Source organism: Vanellus vanellus (assembly GCF_965231255.1).
Source record: "Vanellus vanellus genome assembly, chromosome: 5".
Lineage (NCBI taxonomy): Eukaryota > Metazoa > Chordata > Aves > Charadriiformes > Charadriidae > Vanellus > Vanellus vanellus.
In genome coordinates this window covers 80,980,846-81,005,376 of record NC_138910.1, presented here as the reverse complement: position 1 = coordinate 81,005,376, position 24,531 = coordinate 80,980,846, and the positions used below count along the sequence as shown (strand labels likewise).

Below are 24,531 nucleotides of genomic sequence, written 5' to 3'. Positions count from 1 at the left end.
AGGATTCCCACCTGGCTGCGAGGAAGCCTCCTGAGATGTGGTCCTGGCTTGTTCGAGGTGGGCGCAGAGCCCTTCTATCACCTCTTTGACGGCCAAGCACTCCTCCACAAGTTCGACTTCAAGGAAGGGCACGTTACCTATCACCGAAGGTACGCGGCGATTTTCCAAGCAGAAAAAATAAATAACAAAGCGTTTGCTCAAATGTGAGCGCTGGGGACGGGCTCTGCTGCCCAGCATGTGGGAGGCGCCGGCTATTTCAAGTTTGTGCATTTATTGGAAGAGCTCTAACGGTGAGCTCACTAAAACCGGCCGAAAATAACTGGAACTTACTCATAGTTAGTAGAAATGTAACTTTTTGTACAGATTACAAAACATCTGGAAGGGGAGGGGTGGATGTAGCTGCAGTCGGTGACAGAATTACATCATTGTCTGAAAATTGGAATGTGTTTTCGGTTAGAAGCTGCCAAGCTATCAGCTTTCAGGTGTTTGGTGCGGAATATTTAGACAAAACACTGTATTTCCCGTCAGCTTCAGCTCTCTGACGGCCATCCCTTCCCGGGGCCGCGGTGAGGGGGCGGTTGCTGGACCCCACGTGCTCCAGATGCAGCAAGAGGCTGCGGGGACCCGCCACTCTCAGAGGTCTCATGAGGCTCATCGCAAGAATATTTGTATTATAATCACAGAATCATAGAATGGTTTGGGTTGGAAGGGACCTTGAAGATCATCCAGTTCCAACCCCCTGCCCCGGGCAGGGACACCTCCCCCCAGCCCAGGTTGCTCCCAGCCCCGTCCAACCCGGCCTTGAACACCTCCAGGGATGGGGCAGCCACAGCTTCTCGGGGCACCCTGCGCCAGGGGCTCACCGCCCCCACAGCCAACAATTTCTTCCTCATACCTCATCTAAATCTTCCCTCTTTCAATGTAAAACTGCTCCCCCTCATCCCATGGCTCCCCTCCCTGACCCAGAGTCCCCCCCCCAGCTCTCCTGGAGCCCCTTTAGGCACTGGAAGGGGCTCTGAGGTCTCCGCGGAGCCTTCTCTTCTCCAGGCTGAACCTCCCCACCTCTCCCAGCCTGTCCTCCCAGCAGAGGGGCTCCAGCCCTCCCAGCATCTCTGGGGCTTCCTCTGGACCTGCACATAGAGGGACTTGCTAATCGCATAGCCCATTGCTTTTTTTCATGGCTACACCCGCAATGTGCCTTCTTGCCCTCCCCAGGTTTGTCAGGACTGATGCTTACGTGAGAGCGATGACCGAGAAAAGGATTGTGATAACAGAATTTGGCACCTACGCCTACCCAGACCCATGCAAGAATATCTTTTCCAGGTACCACAGGGCTGTAGATGTTGCAGTGATGTCCTGCGGTGCTTCCACTTCCAAAAAGCCCCTGACTGCCCGTCCATTTTCTCTGCTCAGGTTTTTCTCATACTTCAAAGGTGTGGAGGTCACCGATAATGCCCTCGTTAACGTCTACCCCATCGGTGAAGATTACTATGCCTGTACTGAGACCAACTTTATCACCAAAATCAACCCAGATACGTTAGAGACAATTAAGCAGGTGGGTCTTTGGACTGAGCTTCTAGATATGCAGAGGAGGAGGAGAACTGAAATGAAAACGTTCAGTAACAGCCTCTTACAGCAAGGAAGAGTTGGGGTTTGTCGGGGAGATGATGCAGAGAATGAGCCAGCTGCGAGGGTTAATGAGAGCGGTGTCGGAACGAGCTTGTAAATGAACTCGCTGCTGCTCTGAGTAATATTTTAGGAGGCGATGGGGGGCCATGGTCTGTGCCCTTGTGCTTGGGTTGGGGTTTGCAAAGCGGCGCTGTGTTGCAGCCTGGCCAAAGGGGACTGTAACCAGAGGGCTCCTTCCAGAGCTTTGCTGCTGTCTTCATTTACATCGGAGCCGAGCGGCATTTACCCTGCGGAGCTGTACATGATGCAGAACATATGTTTTGATGCTTTTCTTCGCTGTGTTACCAACATCCAGCCTGCAGAGCCTTTCCTTTTGGACCCCAGAACCCCAACCCTCTCCCTGTAACCGTGTCAGCCCACCTGACCATCTCAAATTGCTTGGCTTTGCTGCTCTTCTCCTTTTCTGAAAACAGATGGTGATTTGGGCTTAGAGAAGAACTTTCTGTATCTGGAGTGAGGACATAGTGACCCGCAACACTTTGCAGAGCTGGTGACCTCCCACCTTCTGCCAAGTAAGCTCCTGACTCTCTGCATCTTCTTCTCCAGGTGGATCTCTGTAAATACGTGTCCGTCAACGGGGCAACGGCTCATCCCCACATTGAGAACGACGGGACGGTTTACAACATTGGCAATTGCTTTGGAAAAAACTTTGCTCTCGCCTATAACATCATACGGATTCCTCCGCTTCAGGCAGGTCAGTTAATCCCACCTCTGAGCAAGCGGAGACAATCTTGTCCCATAAATCATTTTATTTTTTCATCCTTCAAATGAGTTTCGTCATTGCGTTACTCTTTTTAACCTTCTTTAGATTTTATTTGCTTTTTTAAGTAATGGAAATGTTATCTTTAAAACAGTTTCAAGCGGTTTCTAAGCCATGAACTGCCTTTGTGTTAAAGGCAGAGTCTTGCTGGGTGGAACATTACAAATACAGCCCGAGTAGGTATGGGTGAAACCCTCCATAACCCTCCAACTGTCCCCTTCCAGACAAGGACGACCCAATGAACAAGTCGGAGGTGGTGGTGCAGTTCCCTTGCAGCGACAGGTTTAAGCCCTCTTACGTTCACAGGTGAGGTCTCCTGGGGTGGGCAGACGGACATCGTGGGTCAGCTGAAAGGGGATGTGCTGCTCCCCTGTGCCACCAACTAGTCCCCGCGGCAAAGCGGTTGCTTTGACAAGCAAGTGGGGACTCACAGGGGCCCCTTCGAGCTCCGTAAGCGCCCAAAGGTGGGGTCCGTGTGTGCAGCATCACATGCTCTACAGAGGTGGCACACGGGCCTTGTTCTTGCATGTAAAATTAGGTGATTTACCAAAATCAGGATGTTTCTATTCCCGTTGTTGTAAGCAATGACCTGCGTGCTATATTCTCTGCTTAAGATGAATTACTATGTGTTTTTTCTCCAAACTAACTCCAGTGAGCTTGATGTGCTCCCCGTATGTTTCCAAACAGCTTTGGGCTGACCTCCAACTACATAGTGTTTGTTGAAACACCAGTGAAAATCAACCTCCTCAAGTTCCTCTCCTCCTGGAGCCTCTGGGGAGCCAACTACATGGACTGCTTTGAGTCCAACGAAACCATGGGGGTAAGCAGTGGGTCGTACCAAATTGGGCCGTACTGGGCAGCCAGCCCTGGACTGGGAGGTCCATCATTTCGGTTTCCCCTTCGTTTCTCTGAGCCTACACCAAGCAGTTGCTCACTTTTCAGGTCTGGCTTCACGTGGCAGAGAAAAAGAAAGGCAGGCTCCTCAACATCAAATACCGCACCTCGGCCTTCAACCTTTTCCATCACATTAACACCTACGAAGATAACGGCTTTCTGATCGTCGACCTCTGCACCTGGAAGGGGTGAGTCTCGCGGTGCCGAGCTGGTGGGGGGTCAGCAGAGCCCCAGCACCAGCCCTGCCAGTCCCTGCGCTGGCACATCCCGTCCCTGTCGGGATCACTGGTGGCACTCGCACCGACTCCCTCCAACCCATCTAAATATTCACATGTGGTGACACATGGACGATACAAGATGCAAGGTACCCAGAGGTGCAGAGAGCCTGTTTGAAACTAATTTTCCAAGAAAATTTTGATTTTTATCTCTAATTTGCCTTTTTATCCTTAATAAATATCGGTGACTACCGTGAGCTGATGCTGTTTCACCTCCTGGGGCTGCCACGAGCAGGGTCTGGTTGAGGTTTGAATGCTGCTTTGCGTGTTAACGCAGAGAAATGTGGCACTGAAATGGTGATGCCCAACCCCATGTTGGCAGTGTAACTGGGATGCCCTGGGCTGAGGGGTCCCGGCCACTGCTGCAGGGTGCTCGGGGCAAAAACCAGCAGTTGCCAGGTTTTCACAGAATGCCAAACTGGTCAGAGTTGGAAGGGCCCTCTGGAGCTCCCCCAGTGCCACCCCCCGCCAGAGCAGGGGCACCTCCAGCAGTGGCACAGGACACCTCCAGGTGGGTTTGGAATGGCTCCAGAGGGGGAGACTCCCCCCCCCTCTCTGGGCAGCTGTGCCAGTGCTCTGCCGCCCCCACAGGAGAGAAGTCCCTCCTCGGGCTGAGATGGAACTTCCTGTGCTCCAGTTTGTGCCCATCACCCCTTGTCCTGTCACTGGGCAACACTGAAAAGAGTCTGGCCCCATCCTCTTCCCACCTGCCCTTTAGATATCGATCAGCATTGATGAGGTCCCCTCTCAGCCTTCTCCTCTCCAGGCTGAACAGCCCCACGTCCCTCAGCCTCTCCTCAGCAGAGAGATGCTCCACTCCCCTGAGCATCTTTGTAGCCTCTGCTGGACCCTCTCCAGCAGTTCTCTGTCTTCCTCAAACTGGGAAGCCCAGAACTGGACACAGTGCTCCAGATGTGGCCTCCCCAGGGCAGAGCAGAGGAGGAGGATGACCTCCCTCGACATGCTGGCCACACTCTGCTTGATGCATCCCAGGATGCCATTGGCCTTCTTGGCCACCAGGGCACATCTTCCTTGCAGTGGACTGGGATTCATCTTTCTCCATTGAATTTTAGGAAAAAAAAGCTGCATTTGGAACCCCTCACTTGCAAATGACATCTCCGTGTCTGTCTGTGATCCCATTTTCTGCAGGTTCGAGTTTGTTTACAATTACCTCTACTTAGCCAACTTGCGAGCAAACTGGGATGAAGTGAAGCGACAGGCGGAGAAAGCCCCGCAGCCCGAAGCCCGCAGATACGTGCTGCCCCTGAACATCGACAAGGTACCACCGTGGGTCTGTGCCGCTGGAGCTGCCGGCGGGGCTGGGACGCTGGTGTCCGCCCCACGCCTCTGCAGGGCTTCTGGCTGAGCAGCGCTAGCGCTCTGCCTGACCCCATTTAATTCAAATTAAACATTTTAAGTTGGGGGAACTTAAGGTGTGGGTCTTCAGAGAAACTTTTTATTTTCTTTAGCTGATCAATGTTGTTCTATTTTATTTTTCCTACATTACTGCTTAAATCAGAGACCTTAAATCAGGTAATCCCAGAGGGTGGCTGCTGCCCAGAGTGGAGAAGGGAATAGCCACAGATGAGTGTATGTGGTTAAATCAGGGAACGTTTTGGGTTGGAAGGGACCTCAAAGCTCATCTCGTTCCAACCCCCCAGCCATGGGCAAGGACGTCTCCCACCAGACCAGGTTGCTCCAAGCGTCATCCAACCTGGCCTTGAACACAAATCCTCCAGCCCCAGCTCCCGGCGTGATGTCCCTCAAGCGGCCAGCCTGGTGCCAAGCGCTTTGGCTTGCAATTGCTGGAGTTTTGGCCACTTGTGGGCCGGGGCTGTGGGTCAGCCCAACCGCTTGCGGAGCTGCAAAGCTCATGGCGCACCTCCACTTGTGTTGGCAATCAAGCAAAAAGCGCAACCCCATGTGGTTTAATTAAAACCTCTGAATGATCTTAAGGAGGAGGTAAAAAAAGTTATGCTGGTGTCTATGAGCGCGGGGGAGGCTGACGTACAGGACAGTTTGAGCAAGAGGCCCTCGTACTGAGCCGTTGTGAACTCGGAAGATGGAAGAAGCAGCCGTCGCCGGGCGTATGGCAATTCTGCAGCTTGATAAAGCGCTGCTGCACATCTGCTGTCTTCACTGTTCAATGCAGTTTGCTACAGATGGCTGAGAGATGTCTTTCTCCATTTCTCTTGGGTGTTTTTCTTTGTCCCAGGGTGACACGGGCAAGAACTTGGTCACCCTGCCCTACACGACAGCCACAGCCACCCTGCGCAGCGACGAGACCATCTGGCTGGAGCCAGAAGTGATTTTCTCGGGGCCGCGCCACGGTAAGAGGTCAAACCCGAAGCAGAGCCAGTGGTGACACATGAGTAGCCCTGGCACTCCGCATCCCACTAATCCTCACGCATATATATTTATTCTTTTTTCTTGTAGCCTTTGAATTTCCACAGATCAATTACAAGAAATACTGTGGGAAACCTTACACGTATACGTACGGGCTGGGGCTGAATCACTTTGTCCCAGACAGGGTAACTATCAACGAGCGGGTGAGGCACGTCTTTTCCATGAGCTTTTAGTTCAAGAACAAGATGAGTATTTTTGAGATGTGGTTTTATTTTTGGTTTTTCCCACCTTCAGCTTTGCAAGCTGAACGTTAAAACAAAGGAGACCTGGGTGTGGCAGGAGCCAGATTCGTACCCCTCGGAGCCCATCTTCGTGTCCCATCCAGATGCCCTGGAGGAAGATGACGGTAATACCGATTTTATTTTGGTCAATGGTGATTTGAAAAGCCGGTGCCCACTGGCCCCGGGGGCTGTCTGCAAGGCAGAGCCCGCAGGCAGCTCCCAGCCACCCTCTGCCTTGTTCCAACACTGGTGGGAAGTTTGATGAGAACGTGAGAAGATTAAGTCCGAGTGAAAACAAAGGAGGAGAAAGACCCTCCAGGTTGAGATGAGCTGTTGCCCTCATTTGCTTACCTTTTTACATCAGGAATTCCAATATTTAAAGAATTCCAGGTGGCGGAACTTTGTGAAATTTAAAACTCTCTTAAACCAAGAGCGTTTTCCACTCCTACCCCACCCTCCTCGGGCAGGAACGGAGTGAATTCGGGCTTTGTCACCCAAGGACACATAGTTGTATCCACGCCAAGCACTGTACGCGTTCCTTTGCACACCCCCAGCCCTGTACCTACTTTGGAAGGTGAGTGGCAGCATATTCCATGAATTCCCCATCTCCGAACAGGATAACATGAAGCCGGGAGGAGTCTTGGCTCTGCTGAACTGAAGAGCGAACTCTCAGTGGTTTATGCAGAACCAAACTCCGTATTATCTGTTTCCCAGTTCAGGAAGTGCTTGTGCAGGGCCTTCAGTGCCACTGAAATGAAAAGGTTTTAAGCTTGTTCTTAAAAGCTTTCCTTAACTGAAGTAGACAACATAGAATCACAGGATGGTTTGGGTTGGAAGGGACCTTGAAGACCATCCAGTTCCAACCCCCTGCCCCGGGCAGGGACACCTCCCCCCAGCCCAGGTTGCTCCCAGCCCCGTCCAACCCGGCCTTGAACACCTCCAGGGATGGGGCAGCCACAGCTTCTCGGGGCACCCTGCGCCAGGGGCTCACCGCCTGCACAGGAGAGAATTTCTTCCTCATATCTCATCTACACCTCCCTTCTTTCAGTGTAAAACCGTTCCCCCTTGTCCCATGGCTCCCCTCTCTGATGAAGAGTCCCTCCCCAGCTCTCCTGGAGCCCCTTTAGGCACTGGAAGGGGCTCTGAGGTCTTCCCGGAGCCTTCTCTTCTCCAGGCCGAAGCCCCCCACCTCTCCCAGCCTGTCCTCCCAGCAGAGGGGCTCCAGCCCTCCCAGCATCTCTGGGGCCTCTGGCCCCACTCCAACAGCTCCCTGTCCTTCTGCTGTTGGGGGCTCCAGAGCTGGACTTAGTACTGCAGGTGGGGTCTCACCAGAGCAGAGTAGAGGGGCAGAATCACCACCACAATTCTTTTGATGCAGCCCAGGATGCCGGGGGCTTTCTGAGCTGCGATCGCACATTGCTGGCTCACGTTGAGCTTCTCGTCAATCAGTCCCCCCAGGTCCTTTTCCTCAGGGCTGCTCTCCAGCCATTCTCCGCCCAGCCTGGAGTTGTCCTTGTCCGTTAGCAATACGTCTCTCTCGCTTCCTGGGGGTTAAGCCCCTGCCCAGCTCCCCGAAAGCTGACTTAACACCAAGCTCTGTGCTCCCATTCCTCTCATCCACTGTCACAGACTGCGCTGTGGGGTTGTGCCCACATTCTTCCACAGTGACCAACCCAGTGTGCAATGAACACACCACCCAAGAGCTGGGGCGTCCCCACCATTCCACATGGGGTCGACAGGGCCCAGAAACAGGTGTCTTGTCGCATTAAACCTCAGAAGCAGAATTTATTTATAATTTATAAATTTATAAAGTAATTCCTAATGCTGGAAAAAAATAATGGAAAAAAATCATATCTATTGCAGTAAGCAATGCTTGTCGTCAGCCCTTGCAACAGCTTTTCATAGTTCCTTTTCAGAATAAAAAAGTTTTTCAGTTTTAAAGAGAAACTCTATAGGTGCTACGGCCCCATCACCCCAGGCTGGCAAGCTGACAACGGCAAAAACCCAAACCAGTATAAGAAATAATAAATAACCTCAGTCTACGTCAGCACTGAAGGTCACACAATAATAACGGGATTTACCGGTGTGCTGTGTGTGAGCGGTTACCCTTTCCGTGAGCAGCCCGTTCCCCCCTGGGACAGGCTTGTTGTTTGTGTCCCCTGCAGGGGTGGTGCTGAGCATCGTCATCAGCCCGGGCGCGGGGCCGAAGCCCGCCTACCTCCTCATCCTCAACGCCAAAGACATGAGCGAGGTCGCCAGGGCTGAAGTGGAGGTGAACATTCCTGTGACGTTCCACGGACTCTTCAAAAGAGCGTGACCGCTGCCCGCAACACGTCGCCTTAGGTTTCTTCCAGCCCCGCAAAGGTGCGGTCTCCGTTTACAAGCACTCAAATTACCTAAATTCCTTCAACATCACTTTTTATTTGTATTGCTACTTAATTAACATGGAGCATTTCAGTTTTGTTGATGACTCTTTTTGAAATACTTAACACCAGGTATTTTTCAAATACACCCTTTGGCACAGTCTCCAGATGTACGGTGCCAAGAACACTTGTGCAGCTAAAACACCACAAGTTTGGGGTGGGGAAATTTTATGTTTTTTACAAAATGAAACTCTGCAGCTGCAGCAGAGTTAAATATGTGTGAAACGGCACAGTGTAAACTCAACACCGGTACACATGGTAACATGATGTAGAACAGTCTCTATGCTACGTTACCTGCCTTCAGAAGAGGTAATTTTTAGCATATACTGAAGTATTACAGACTTAAATCACTTCCTGGTCACTCCTTTAGTATCCTCAGAGCAACGCGAGAGGAGCCGTTCCACAGCTGCTTTGGGAACGTGAGCTGGCAGGCCCAGGGCGGTGCGGCAGGCAGCATTTTGTCCTTGACTAAGGCTGAAAATGGCACACACTAGCTTTCTGTCTTTTCTCTTTCCCATTCCTTTTATCAAAGTGCAGTTTCTCGAGTTCTGCATTTCATACAAAAACACAAATATGAAAAAAGTCAAGCTGTTGTCACGGCTTGGGATGAATTTGCTTCCTTAGAGTGCTCTAGGCTCTCAGCTTAATCCTTCCTTATCACAAAATAAATTTTCAACTAATGTAGTAAGAGGCTATGGTTCAAAATACAAACTTATGGCTAATAGACTTAAAATCCAGGATTCTTGTTAGTCTGCAATGGTTTAACATTTTTATTAATGGTATCAAAGAATTAGAAAATCATTTACATTACAGATTTCTAGTGCACGATGCCAACTTTAAAAGGCTGATTATTGAAAGTGGCTGCAGTCACAGTCTGATGACGGGATACTGACACGGAGATACAACCTGGTACTTCTGCTGTTCTGTAATCTCTAAGCACTGTGCAATTACCTAATTAAAAACAAAAGACAATATAAGCAATGGGCCTCTGAAACAAACAAAAAACAACCTAGTAAAACTTACTAGTTCTGCACTCATTCTGTAACGCATTTGTTCTTACAGTTTGCAACACAACGACCATTTAAGATGAGGAGCTGTCAGCTGTGGCGTTAGGGGGAATAGATGTCAGTGTAACGCACCACTGGGGCAGGGGAAACGTAAAGGAAGAAACGTCCTCAGGATTCCAAAGTTTACGCATTGCATAGAGACCACAAAACCATTTTAAAGTCACTGTGGTGATGAGAGAATTACTTTTGGAACACTGGGAAGCTATTTAGCTGTAAAACTCCTATGAAAATATATTATGTGATAATCCATTTCTGTCATTACATGGCTACACTCCTAAGATTCCCAATTGCGTATCAAAAATTAGCAGAACATCCTGCTCTTCCGCATCCATCTTTTTTTAAGAAGTCATCTTTCTTGGTGTCTTGTGACAACCAGGACTGAAAATACAGAACTAGTTTTGGTCTTGTAAAAACAAGATAATTCTCCATTACGATTTTGTTAACATTTATCATATGGTGCATATATAATAGTCTCCTTTGCCAAAACCTTTTGTGTATCTTGTTGGAAATCAAAAGTCACAGTAGGCATTTTCCTAATTTCACTGCGCACGTCCCACTGCTACGGGAGCACACATATTGTCTTTTAAAGCCTATTAAAACCCCAGCACGTTAAGGATCTGAACGAGCATGTGCTGTCAGTTCAGAAAAAGCTAAACGTAAATTCCATCTATTAGCAAGAACTGGGATAAAGTAGCAAAACAATATTGTAAAAAACCAGCTAAACGTGCAAACATGAATTGTGGTGTGCTGTTGAAAATTACCCGAGAGTAACAATGATGCATTTCAACTGTCACATGTTTTCTTTTCCTGTGTCGTTCCTAGACAGAGGTAGTCTCGGTGCTCGAGTATTAGAAAATACTTCTCAGAGGTCTCCTCTTATCAAAGTTCCCATAAACTCCACAGAAAACATTTAACATCTATGTACTACCATAAGTGCGTACCGTAATTAGAAGGATTAATTGATAGCAGGCTGTATTTGTGATCTTTAAGTAAACAAACATCATAACAGCAAAGAACATTATAAGTGTTGCTAATAAACAATATAACAAGGAAAAATAGAAGAACAAAGGCGGCAGCTTTCAGAAAGAATCTAATAGAGTGGATGTCTGCCAATTGATAAAATAAATAAAAAGGGGGGGTGGCATCCCATGTGTAAGCAGCAAATACAAGCACGAAGAGACAGTAGCAGAAACATCCTCAGACAAAAGAACGGAAGTATGTGAGTGGTGAAGAGCCTCAACTTAAGAGTGATGATACGGGTGATTACACAAGACAGAAAAAGAAAGGATTTGGACACAGAATCAAATAGTAAAGTCAATTAAGAGGTTCAATGAGGAAATGCTGTAGTCAAGTAACCAGAATACAAAAGAATTTTTTTGGATGGCCTAATGGGTAAGAGACAAGATGAGATTTGCAAAGGTAAAGGCCGCAGGAAATGGAGTGAGAAGTGGGAGACCCAGTTATGGGAATCAGCATGACCTTGAGCAAGTCACAGCCTTGAGCACTTGCTGTAAGATCCTTTTGAGATCTGAGGATAAAGTGCTATAAAGAACGTATAAAGAAAACCCCCTACCTTTCTAGTATTTTGAGGTAGAATTACACCATCATCCCAGAGTCTGGCAGAGGAGTAAAATGCACTGCTTTCTTCCTCTAGCCTGGAGAAGACAGAGTATTAAACAAGCTTAAAAACACAAAAATGTAATAAAAAACATCAGGCCAGTAAAACAAAATCATAGATGAAAAAGGCATACACTTCAATCTCAAGTGAATGTGCAGTGCCCCTGTTAGAATTAATTAGAATCCAGCAAATAATGCATAACAGATCTGATCATTCTGCAGTACAGACAATCCCTCACATTCAGAAGATCACCACTGTTTAACATACAGCAAAATATCTTGATTTTGGGTTGTATGGCTTCAGGGTTGATTTGGGGGTTTGGTTTTTTGTTCTTGGGTTCTTTTAAGTCAAACATTTGTGTTTCCTTGAGAAGATCCTAAGAGCAGACATGGAATTACATGGAAATTGAAAATATTTTTCCGTAGATTCAGGTCTTCTTCATTTGTTTGGGATGTGTTGATCTGTAAGATGACCAAAATTAGGTAACCTAACTAATTAAATCCCAGTGTAACTGTGAGGGTTTATGTTTAATGTCCTTACTTTTCTTTCAGATGTTTTAGCTCTGATTCATCTCCTGTACAGTCATTGTCCCCAGCTTGTTGGACTGCGGAGAAATGCCTTGAATCCACAAGAGCAACTCTCGCATTAGGCCACAAGAACAGAAAGTTTGGACTGAACGATCTCCCGCACTACAAAAAAAAAAAAATGCACAGGACAAACTCATTGAAATTAATCACAAAAAGATGGCTGTAGGATGACACAATCGAGTTCAAGGCAGAATGTAATACAGTTTAATTTGTAAAGCATTAATGATACAGCTCCTTTACTGTTACAGCTGCAGCTCCTGTATCAGCACAGGCAGCCTGCGGTAACAACCATCCCTATCCCCACTGCCTTCAGTACTGCTACTTTATTATTTCATTTTTCCTTCGGGCACTCACATGTTAAATTCTGAGCAAAGAAGGAGCCCTCCTGCACTTGCTAGCAGCGCGAACAGCACACACCACCACACACAGTAGCTCCTTGATCACTGAAAACAAACAGCACGTGCTGGGAAAAAGGCAGGACTGGCTCCGAGGAGGGACATTTTCCGATAACCTGTGGTTTTTTTTAGAACTGGCTCTAGGTTCTTAGATGCAGACCAAATTGTCTGTAATCACATCTTGTGATGCATTTCTTACTTTAATAATAATTAAAATAATTAATTGAGTTAAATGTCTATAATAACAGCTGACTGTTTTAAAAACAAAGTGCTGTGAAATCTTGGTAAAGCGTAAAAAGTCTATTACCAAACCCATTAACATTTATGCTACCCGTACCATAACATAACTGTCGCTCCCATAACAGCCACCGATGACGATGGTTATTTTGGGAACAGCAGCACAAGCAACAGCAGCCATCATGGAGGCCTGGGCTTTTAATCTGTTGGAGTGAGCCTCTGCCTGAAAGGAAAATAAAGATTTTAGATCCTTTAAGCCTTTCTTTTAGACTGCCTCCGCTTCCACCATACTTGTATTTCTAAAGCATTTATCTCTTTACAATTCTGTATGGTCATTTCTTCCACAACAGTAAGACAGCAGCATTAACTACCATAGCCTATTATGCACTTACTTTACTAGGTAAATCAGCACAACAATTACAACCGGCGTGCAAAAACCTACGATACAGTGCAACCCCGGCTCTCCCAGGCGTTAATTAGCAACACTCAGATACAATGCAATTATGCCAGGCCTTGTCTTAAGTGCTAGTGACAGTTGGGAGGAACAGAGTAGGTTTTACTACGAGGCTCTCTGTAGCCCAGGACAAAACATTCTGTACTTTAACGCCTTCACTTTTCTAAAAGAGAAATATCTATTTTTCTGTGTAGCACAGTGGCATCAGAAGAATCAACAGGCTGTATTTCGATGTAAAAAGCACTATAAATTCCAAGTTTTACAGCCTGCATGCCAGCTGGGCAGTACCATTTTAGATAAGCAGAGAGGCCTTGCTTAAAAACAAAAAGAGAACACTAATGGAAAGATTTAAGAACAAAGTAATTATGAAGTTTCTTGGTTTAAACCATCAAGACCGGTTTAAAGAATATTTTCCTAACAATTAATAATTTTTAAAATGTAATCTTAAACAAATCAAGAACGAGGCATTACTTGAATTAATCATATCGAACTAAAAATGGCATACCTGTGAGATGCTTGTTGGCTCTGCTGTATGTGGAGCCGTATTTTGGAAAAAGAGGATGGGAATGCTCCGCTGACTGCAGAGCTGTACGAAGTGGCTCCCCTTGAGAGACGCATCATGGGACAGCTCCCCGTTGTTAGCCACGATCCCCACCAAGCGCCTACAAAATGACACATGAATATTTCCCCTTTTAAACCCCAGAAATTATGAAACTGTCGCTCATAACGTTCTAAAAGGATGGAAACAAATATCTGTAAATTCAGAATGTAAAAGGATGCAGTTACGTGTGTCATTCCATTCAAGGACCCTCACATACCTTACAAACAACGTACAGCACTCCTGGTACGTAAAGCGTGGAAGCGCGAACGCGGATTAATACGCAGAGGGCAGGTAAAGCTACAGCTGACCTGTCAGAATTTACACTGCAAGAAAACACACAAGGTGCCAAGACTCTGGGCTCTCTCTAATTAGTCTAACATACATCATAACAGTCAATCTGAAAAATGCGTACTTTCAACCTGAAGAGGCTCAAAAATACATTTTACTACCTTTTTTTTTTTTTACTACCTTTTTTTTTTTTTTTTAAATACAATTGGACTGGAATGTTGTATGCTTCATGAATGCGTTAATAATACAGTCTGATCTGAATTATGCAAGGTTTTATTGTAGGGGTTTTATCCCATCTCCATCACATGGGAATCTGCTGAGACTTCAGTGTTCCAACTGTCTGGCTATAGTTTTTGTGAACAATCAATTCACTTCAAAGTCATGAAAGCCATTCATGTAATCGCTCTCTGCTGCTATTGGCCCAAGACGTGATGAATTTGGAGCTCAGAGACAGAAGATCAGGCTTTCTAGAAGTATTTTATTACCAATTCTTGACCGATCCAGAACTTCGTAAGCATTGTTATTGGAATACCATAAAACCTGATGATAATATGAAAGCTATCGAGACAAATATGTCCATACATTTTTCTAGTGAAATGTTACAGCCTTACCCTTCCACGTGGCCAAATCCTGTTACTAATGTTGTTCCATAATTAGCCTTGAATTCCTGGAATCTACTTCCATCCATCAGACGGCTCAGAATCTGCAAAGAAATATACTTTAGTGTGTATATAGATATATTTTTAGTCTTTACTACAGAAATTTAAGTGAAAATAGGATAGTTCTGCTAAAAGATATGCTCCGTTCAAATAAGAAGGCGACCTGCAAGAAGTCAACCTAAATGAGCATAGAGGCCCTTTCATGTCTTACGCTCCGCTAACTACTCAATATGCACAAACCATCAAATTTGTGTTTATGTTTGATTACCAACCATGTGTTTTGAGCCAAAGTTCAACTCCAAAACTATTTCAAAGTTACACAGCACAGTTGTTCATGTGCATCAAAATGTTTTAAAAAATCCCAGCATGTGCGATTAGTTTGTGCGCATACGAAACACTCAGCAGCACATTGCTCATGCTTTTTTCAAACTCGATTTAAAAGCTGCCTTCAAAGCTACACTGCTTTCTACAGTCAATTCCCTGAACTGTAGGAATTTACCTCTGGAAAAGATACTGGATTCACATCCTTGGAGACAAAATCTCTTCTAGAACAATACAATGAAAATAGCGTGGGCAGCTCTGCCTGTCTCTGCTTATGTATTAGCATCTGTCCCAACTTTTTTCAGTCAGTATTTTCATCAGGCATTTAAGTTACAAGATAGTCTTGACTATTTGGGGGGAAAAAAGGAAGCGGGAAGGAAAAACAGGACACTAGAGGAGTGCACATTCTCAAGGCAGCCAACATAGTACAAGGCATACTGGCATCTCACACGGTGCCTGGAAACAGATGGGGATCAGCTGTCATAATCTGTAGTGATCTCATCTCTAGCAGGTTTTCAGCTTAAATATTTTCTATAATTCTACAGAATTGTTGCCATTCTGCTTTGTTGCAGACTCAAGACAGTTTGGTAACTGATTAGGTAATAATACAGAATAATATCTTAGGTACTTCAGGATTCTCCAAGAGGGAACAGCCTGTTGCCTGTTAATCTGGAGCTACAAGCTAGAGCAGACTGAAAGGATGAAGGAATACAGTATCGGTCACCTTACCAATTTTACAGGAAGAGTACACCTATAATCTCGCGGTGCCAGTCCCAAGAGCTCATCAGAACTATACAGAGGGCTGTCATGCTCTACAACCTCCTCTGGCAGTGGATCATAATTTAATGTTGAAATAACATTTCGAATACATTCATAGGCTTCCTTTTCTGAAGATGCAAAATGGTCACTGCAGCCACTGACCCTAGGAGAGAGAGCAACATGAATTCGTATTGCATTAATGAAAACTGAATTCTGATAGAAAACCCAAACTAAAGGAAAAACTTCAATCCGTACTGTGACTCTCCAAACTCCCTGAAAGTATCACGTGATTTTGTTCTTGTATGAATGAGATGAAAGCAGTAAGTCAGTGGAATTTCTGTGCAATCCAACCCCAAAACAAATTCACAGTAAGGAGTTCTTCCCTGGGACTTTTGTGTTTACCTATAATAAAGGAAGAGCTTTGAATTTATTTTCATGGTGATGTTGCAAATATAATAAAGGGAAAACAAACTTCAAAAATTATTTCAAAATAAGCGCTTCCAGCCTGGATATAAAGACAGTAACTTATTATATGTAATACAGCTAGCTGGCTGTCACACTGGTATTTGGTTTTGCAAGAAAGGTATGGAATCTGGTTACCGTACAGACAGCATAGATATCAAGAACAAAGAAGCAAAGCCAACCTTTTCCCTTATCTAGAAGGGAATAACTATTTTGACAACTACAGAAATTTCTGACATAGAAAAACAGCGTTAAAGAAATGGTTAGATAGCTACTGTCAGATTTATTTCCTGTTTGCTCTCATTCTCACGAAGCCCTCATTAACAGCAGAGGCAGGCAGGCTTTCCATTTTTCATCTTTGCTTCATGTACTTCTACAAGCTCTCGGATTCTTCTCCACAGTGAGTTAGTCTACTGTCTTCAGAAGCAGGCAAAGGGAAAGAAGTCATACCACCTCTCCACTCATCAGTTTAAGGAAGAAAAAAAGAACTTCTTATGCATTTTCCCCATCATCACAGTATTCAAACACTCACAGTTATTTTTTTTAATATGTGTATCCTGACAATGTGTACACTAGGAAAAGAAGCAATACCATCCCTATTCCATAGCTGGTCCCTCTGACGCACAGAGGAACCGGCTTGCCTCAAGTTGTTCAGAAAGCATGTGGAAGAAAGGGAACGAAATCCAGATTTGTCCAGTCCCTGTTTCACCTCATAACATCACTTACTTTTACTTCTATTTGGCTGATCTAACAAAAAGACCTGTACCTAAGAGAGAAAGCAAACAGTGTAATAACAGGTTCCACTTTTGGCCCTGATCTTGACCTCTGTACTTACGTGAGATTTCTATCAGAGTGAGAGTGTGTGTGTATACACACACGCACGGGAAGCAGAAAGTTCCTGCAGACAGCATTAAAGCTGAAATTACAATGCCACGTTACTTTTTTCATTTCAAAGAGTTCTATCTAGCCCCATGATACTCCCACATATATAACTGAATACCACCAATCTTTATAATAATTCATGTATTATTTCTACTGTGGTTTTTTCACTACATGTTTTTCAGCCCTTGAGGACTGTCACTGGAGTAGCTTCAGTCACATTCATTCTCTACTGTTTTTATTTCACGTACTTAGAGTGAAGTTTGGCTCCTCCTAGGTCCTCGGGAGAGACGTATTCTCCTGTAGCAGCTTTTACCAGAGGTGGGCCAGCAAGGAACAGCGTACCGATTTTATCTATAATGACAGCTTCTTCTGCCATGGTTGGAACATAGGCACCTCCAGCGACGCAGGAGCCGCACACCACTGCCACCTGAAGGACACAGGAACCAAAACAAACCAAGATGCTGGAGAGGGGAGAACGGAAAGGCAAAACCATTACAGTTTATTTCAGAAACGTTCAAGAGACTAAATCGCAGCTTGGAGAACAATGAGCTAGAGATATAAGTACCAGCATGAACAAAAATGCTGGTTTAGAGAGAGTTCATGCTCTGAAATAACCTAGTGATTCGATGCTTTTCCATCACGATCATTTGGTAAACCCTCCGAAGATCCTTAAGGCTGTAGTATTGTGTTGTGTGAGATACTATTTGAATCTCCCTTCCCCACAAATTGAGAAGGTGAGATTTAGGAGACTTTTTGCATGTTTCAGAGTTGTTCCTAGAATCTGTATTAGTACAAAACTTTTTTCAGAACTCCACTGATCACACACACTACACTTACTTGCACTCCAAGTGACACTGTACCTGAGGGATTCTCATGGCCGACATTATGGCTTCATTGTAGAAAACTCTGCCACCGTGCAGCTTGTCAGGAAACAGCTCTGACTGACGTTACAGAGAAAAGACAGAGTGAGTTTCAATATTAACTACAGAAGCCAAGGCTTCCTCTTCACTCCATTCATTCACAAACGCGTTGTAACCACCTCTGGAAAGATCACCACTAACAATCACACCTGAGAGTTTTATACACAGCATTCGCTACAGTATTTATTCCCTTTATACATTGCGCAATTCCACAAAAATACCCCTGTGTTTTGAAAGCAGACGGAAGTTTCGTAATTTTTTGTGAAACAAATTTATTCTACACAAACCGAGACTGTGAACATGGAGAAGGGAAAGCTCATGTTCATACTTTATCTGTGAAATTACTTCAGCAGTTTCCCCTTTTACTTAGTTTTTGATACAACTCCTTAAGTCAGGTAAAAACTTTTTCTCTGTCATTGCTTTCAGCCTGGAGAGAGAACAACTATAGTCTCTGTGATAACATGACCTCCGTACATTGGAAAGTAATCTGTGCAAATTATAGAATCACAGAATGGTTTGAGTTGGAAGGGACCTTAAAGCTCATCAAGTTTCAATCCCCTGCCCTGGGCAGGGACACCTCCCCCCAGCCCAGGTTGCTCCCAGCCCCGTCCAACCTGGCCTTGAACACCCCCAGGGATGGGGCAGCCACAGCTTCTCGGGGCACCCTGCGCCAGGGGCTCACCGCCCCCACAGTGAAAAGTTCTTCCTAATATCTCATCTAAATGTTCCTTCTTCCAGTTTGAAGCCATTCCCCCTCGTCCTATCGCTACATGCCCTCGTAAAAAGTCCCTCCCCAGCTCTTTAGGGACTAGAAGGCCGCAATAACGTCTCCCCAGAGCCTTCTCTCGTCCAAATTCTCCTTTTACAGTAAGAATTTAAAAAACTACATTTTTAAAGGCCACGGAGGCTACTGCATTACTATCACAAACGTTACAATAAAATACAGAGTAATTTTCTAGATTCTGGAGTTTAAAACAGAAACCTCAAACTACATACTAATTTAGTAATGACACCAAAGCATTTCAGCACACTGAGAAATACCCATGCTTGGTCAGCACTTTGTCCCCACTGATATTCAAATTTCTATACTTTGATTAGATGCTAAATGCAAGATTAGCCAAAGTGATCACCACTGTTACACATCTTCAAATCATCGCCTGGGCTCTGATGTGTGGACAAAACTCAATTTAAGTATAATAAACAATGAAAGTCAGCCAGCCAAGAAAACAACACATATTGTTGAGGTTTATTGCTAAAAATTAATATGATTAAGAGAAACATAGGTATTTTCTTCTGTAAAGTGGTTCCAATATTACCTGTAGTGGTAGGAAAGCTCCCCCGCTGTCAACGAGGTACACAGAACACAGCCTGTTCTGCATGGCTATTTCTTGAGCTCTTAATTGTTTCTTCACTCCAATTGGATAAATAGTTCCTCCTTTTACAGTTGCATCATTTGCCATGAAGACACACCAGACCCCACAGATTTTGCCAATTCCTGTAAGTGGTACCACAGACACTTATCAGGACTCTCTAAAACACCACAGACAAAACAAGGGGGCCAAATTATAGCTAGGATGTTCTTTCGCTAATACTCTATCAAGAAGCTGCAAATTAAGTTGCAAATACCACACAGGGAAGAAATCTATTGTTCTTCTCTGGAATAACAAGCTGAAAGCCAATAACATTTAAAAAAAAATCTAAATGACAGAAGACAGACCTTGAAACAAACTTATTTACTCCTGGTGACAATATAAGAGAAAAAAATATATAGTTTGGCTTCCAACTACTCTGATAACAAGGAAGGCAATTAAAAATTACCTATATAAAACTGAAAAAAGTATCAATTTGTGACGAAAGATAGGATTTTAAACTCTAATCTTCTAGTTACTTTTTAAACTGGAACTGCTCTTCAAAATGCAATGCAGTAAGAGACTTGTCTATAATTTGAAAAACATTACAAAAGGAATGTCATAGCTCCTGTGTCTCACAGTAACTTGGTCCCCTTTCCTTTAACTGACAACAGCTTATTTGACACGTCATCCTAAATGTTTTGAGACAAAAATTAGTAACTGGTAAGTAGCATAAATTACTAAATCCAGAAGAAAGGAAAGAACCTTTTTTCTTCAAAGGTTTCTCCCAGATTTCTCAGCAAAAATCACAGCAGAATAACACAGTAGTGGCTGAAGTCTTTCATGCTGCTATTGGATAGGACTGATGTTCATTTTTCCTAGGAAAGCACACTCTTAAGATACTAAAATATTCCATAAACCTGATTACATGTATCCTTCCTCCATTCCCAGTAAGAACAAACACCTTACCTTCAGCGAGCAAGGCTGGTTACTCTGGGAAGCTGTGCAGCACACTCAGACTACAACTAATGTACACTGCCTACAATCACCTACTCGTCACTGCAGCAAACAGCATCTCTCAAATTATATTAAGGATCGTGTTGGTTCAAAACCCTGCTTCCTTCTGGGCTGCGTCTCCAACACGGGCTGCTCAAAGCAATACCCTCAACCCGTAACCATCTTTAGATCTGATACGAATCATATTTAAAGATACGAGCAATGAAACAAATGAACTTCATTAGTTTGCCATTACATCTAACGTCACATTTGCTAGCAATTACCAGTAAGGCACCCAGCAGCAGGGACGTCACCATATGGCAAATTGAGGCCTGCCAGCGGAGACAGCTCAAGAAAAGACTCATCGTCAAGTAGCAACTTCAGGCGTTCACGAACAAACAGCTTCTTGTTTCTCTGCGTATGACGCGAGATGGCACTTTCTCCCCCTCCTTTACTGACCATCTCTAGCAATTCTGAATATCTGATTTAAGAAACAAAGTTTCAATTAATGAAAACCACCTTTACTTACAAGTTACCCTTCGGCAGACTGAACGTAGTACTTAAATGTATTGCACAGTTTTCACATCAATGGTATGAGAATGAAGACGCATTCACATTTTCAGGTTATTGTTTCTTGCAAAGTGTAATAAAAAGCAAAGGTTTGTTATTTAAAGCAAGCATTTTAGTTTTGTTAATCAAAAATTGTCTAATAAAAATTTTAAAAGAGTGAAATAATATAAATATCCTATCTGTAGGTTACGTTCATAGCTGGTAGACATTAAATCCGTACCCTCCCCTGGGTGTTGCCCATATACACCCAACACACGTTATTTTGCAATAGATGATCACACTTAGTCTCTGCCAGCAACCCAACGCGCAGAGTACTGACAAGGGGGGCTGATCATCAGCAACGAAAACAGACTTTGAGAGATACTGCCCTACAACAACATCAGCCTATAAACTGGCAGCTATTAATAAGGCTAGCATAATTTGCTAGTCCTAATTCAGCATGGACATTTACCTCCATGTTCTAACTACTCTAGAAGAATCCAGTCAAGGGATTCAGTTTCCCTCAACAAGTTAATCTGACAAAAATCAGTAACTGGTTAAGTAGAATAAAATTCTAAATCTAGAAGAAACGCACACTCTACAGCACAGAAGATATACTTTAGAAGTAGCGAATACTGCAGTGTCACTACAGTCATCAAGAGAGGAAATGATTACCAGATGTTAATTCTGGGGCAGCATCACATACAGATAAACAAGTCAATAAACTGTAAACAAACGCGGTATCTTGAATAATTTTGGTCTTAAATAAGCCAGGTTCTTCATTTATTTTGAATAAAACATTTCTCAACAAGATGCATCATCTTGCACTAAAAATGCTGTTTGACATAACTATTTATGCACCACTCTGTCTGTGACTCCATTATCTCATTGTGGCTTCCTGCAGACTGTAGAGATTGAAAAACCTCGGGAGGAAAAAGCTAAAGGTTTTTAATAATGTCATAAGTGCCACCACAGGAGGGCACAGTGTGTTTGCCATAGCTTTGCTTCCAGCTCATGTATCATTCCTCTGAACAAAGGCGTTTGAATTTTTGCCATCTGATCTTTAAGGACAAACACATAAAATACGTTTTCCTGCTTTTATCAGTGAATCGCGATTAATTGCAATAACCGTCACCTACTCCTTCGGGAGGGATCTGTAAATGTGGGAGTCACTGTTTATGTCTTTGCATTCAAAATCAAAAATATGAAACAAAAATTTATGAAGGTCTAGAAAAAATACTTCTTGGCAATATATGCAAAACAATGTCACATGGCACTATTGCAAACACAGTCTGCACTTAGGTTTCGGCATTTCAGTCAACATTTAGACACCTCTTTCGAGGGGGCTGAAATTTTGAAGTGCTGATCCTTGTACAATTCACTCTGCGAAGAAGCTGCCTGAGACAAGAGCAACCAGGAAACTAGTTTAAGCTTCAAAATGGTTAGGTAAAAAAAAAAAAAAAAATTTTTTTAATCTCTGGACATTTTAATTAGCATTCTTCCTATGTTAAAAAGTTCCTACAAGTGCCTGTAAGTAACTCTCACATCATCTCACAAGTAGCAACATTTTTAAAACACCACAAAAACAGCTTATTACCTTTTAATAACAGCCTCACTGTTCCTTAAATTTTCTTCAAACACATGTCGATACACAGACAGGATACGTCCATCTAAAACTGGGTAAGTTTTTGCATACCGTCTATATTTTGCTCTATTACTTACTAAACGGCAGGGAAGCGTGTTGCGTGTCCATTTCAACCCCTGATTCTGCAGTACGCGTGCTGACTGTTTACAGTGACACAAGCCCTTATATTTTCTTTCAAACACGCGATTTAAGGTTTGTAACCTCGAGAGCAGCGGCGATGAGGCGTTGGGGGGCCGTCTGCCAAGGCAGCACAAAGCCACACTGTTCCACATGACCCCTGAGGGCTGAAGGGAGAACAAACAGCATTTATTGCCCCCTCAAAAAATATTAAACTTCATATTCCCTCGCCTGATGAGGCAAAGCAGGCAGCGAACCTCAGGCCGGGGCTGTGAGGGAACGCTTCCCGCCTTGGAGAGACCCCTGAGGCGGCGGTGACGGTGCCCCGAGTAGCTCCGAGCCGCCGGGAGCGGGCCCGGCCGGGCCTGTGGGGGGAGAGGGGCCGGGAGCGGGAGCGGGCCCGGCCGGGCCTGTGGGGGGGGAGTGCACGGGACCGGGAGCGGGCCCAGCCGGGCCTGCGGGGCCGAGCTGGGCGGGAGAAGTGCCGGGAGTGGGCCCGGTCGGGTCTGCGGGGGAAGAGGGACCGGGACCGGGACCGGCCAGGCCGAGCGGAGGCGGAGCCGGGGCCGCGGGCCCTGCGGCGGTGCTCCCCGGCCTGCGCTTCAGCCCGCCGCTGCCTCCCCCCCTTCCCTTCTCTCCCCTCCCGCCCCGCGCCCGCCGCGGCCTGCCCCGCGCTCCCCCCGACCCTTACTCGGGCAACCGCCGCTCAGCCGTCCGGGCCGGGTCCGCCTCTCGGGGCGGCTCCGCAACCCACACGGCGGCCCGCCCCCGGGTGTCCTCTGCCCCGGGTGTCCTCTGCCCCGGGTGGCCGGGCCGGGCCTGCCCGGCGGGGCCTTACTGCGCCCCGGGACAGGGCCGGGCCGGGCCGAGCCGCGGGCCCTGCACAGCCGGAGCGGGGCCCCTCTGTGCCGGGGGCCCCTTGGCGGTGCCCTCCCTCAGGTCCCCCCTGGGTGCCCAGACATGGCGGCGCTGGGCCTGGGCCCTCAGGATGGCGGGGGTATGGCTGCCGAAACGGTAACGCTGCTTTGGAAGGGCAAACAGTACAAAAGTAACACAAGGAGCAAAGCGAATTGCTGCTGAAGGCCGATTCTATACACAGCATATGGGTTAGGTTTGTAAATTACATGTTGTTGGGCAATATAGAATGTTACAGACCCGGCTGCCGCCTCGGAAATAACGCGGCGGTGCTTCGCTGGCCGTTAAGTACAGGGCGGGCACAAAATGTCTCATTTTCAACGTCCTCCCTTCACGCAGCCTGTTATGTGTCCCACAGACAACACGGCTGGGCGCTTGCAGGCGACATTTTGAGGGACGCCATTCCTCTCAGGAATAGTTGTAAGCTGTTCGAAGCTGTAACTGCTCAGTCAAAATGCCTAAACACTTTCTAATTAAGTTTATCATTAAAATTAATTTGATTTTTTTTTTTTTCCTTCGGTACCTCATCCTGTCCCTAGGCAGCTTCAGTCAGTTTGCTATTGTTAGTCGTGGCATAACCTTCTAGAAATTACGGCGTGTTGCCTTTCAGCGACTTCATTAAAATGCATTCCTGCCGGAGAGCTCTTTATCCATACATATTAATAAGGCTTCGTAGCGATAATTAAGCAATGACTAATATGTTGGTGAATGTAAGCATCCATCATAGGCAGGGGAAAGAATTTGTAGGTAAATAAGTTCTATGTTATTAAAAAATCTTGGCAATAATAATTAAGATCTGCTGAGCTACGCTAATTTAAAATATTTTTTTTTTCCTTTTGCACTCAAAGCAGATAGGACTGTTTCTGATACTGTGCTCCCTCGTCTCAAGAAACCCAGCGCAAGTGGAGCTGTGGGAAGCGGCGCCGCTGCCCTGGATGGCTTCAGCAGTCTTCCTGGGATGTTCCAGAGTGTCCCCTGCTGTCCTGGCCCCTACGGCAGGGACATGAAGGTCTGTGCTGAGCCCTTAGGGCAAACGTGGCAC

At 45.5% G+C, this 24,531-nt stretch overlaps 2 protein-coding genes across 3 annotated transcripts; one reads left to right on the top strand and one right to left on the bottom strand.

Moving 5' to 3' along the window:
- Nucleotides 1-1,231: 1,231 nt before the first annotated feature.
- On the top strand, nucleotides 1,232-8,979 carry RPE65 (retinoid isomerohydrolase RPE65). Its single transcript, XM_082484307.1, has 11 exons — nucleotides 1,232-1,323; nucleotides 1,414-1,555; nucleotides 2,236-2,383; nucleotides 2,674-2,755; nucleotides 3,137-3,269; nucleotides 3,392-3,531; nucleotides 4,768-4,897; nucleotides 5,834-5,948; nucleotides 6,055-6,149; nucleotides 6,259-6,370; nucleotides 8,411-8,979. Exons 1-11 carry the CDS (start codon nucleotides 1,247-1,249, stop codon nucleotides 8,560-8,562), a joined length of 1,326 nt encoding a protein of 441 aa, XP_082340433.1. The 5' UTR covers nucleotides 1,232-1,246; the 3' UTR covers nucleotides 8,563-8,979.
- LOC309672728 (methylcrotonoyl-CoA carboxylase beta chain, mitochondrial-like) lies at nucleotides 8,977-23,273 on the bottom strand. Of its 2 annotated transcripts, XR_014269256.1 has the most exons (14): nucleotides 23,266-23,273; nucleotides 22,410-22,741; nucleotides 20,548-20,744; nucleotides 19,235-19,413; nucleotides 17,859-17,939; nucleotides 17,247-17,425; nucleotides 15,625-15,817; nucleotides 14,527-14,618; nucleotides 13,532-13,688; nucleotides 12,673-12,795; nucleotides 11,894-12,042; nucleotides 11,309-11,390; nucleotides 9,475-9,619; nucleotides 8,977-9,216 (listed from the first exon to the last, which is right to left on the bottom strand). XR_014269256.1 is itself a non-coding variant. In XM_082484306.1 (13 exons), exons 2-13 carry the CDS (start codon nucleotides 22,727-22,729, stop codon nucleotides 9,536-9,538), a joined length of 1,836 nt encoding a protein of 611 aa, XP_082340432.1. In that variant the 5' UTR covers nucleotides 22,730-22,741; nucleotides 23,266-23,273; the 3' UTR covers nucleotides 9,425-9,535. The 2 variants fall into 2 exon arrangements, 1 of the variants encoding a protein (XP_082340432.1); XM_082484306.1 differs by lacking the exon at nucleotides 8,977-9,216 and having other exon boundaries at nucleotides 9,425-9,619.
- Between the last annotated feature and the right edge of the window lie 1,258 nt (nucleotides 23,274-24,531).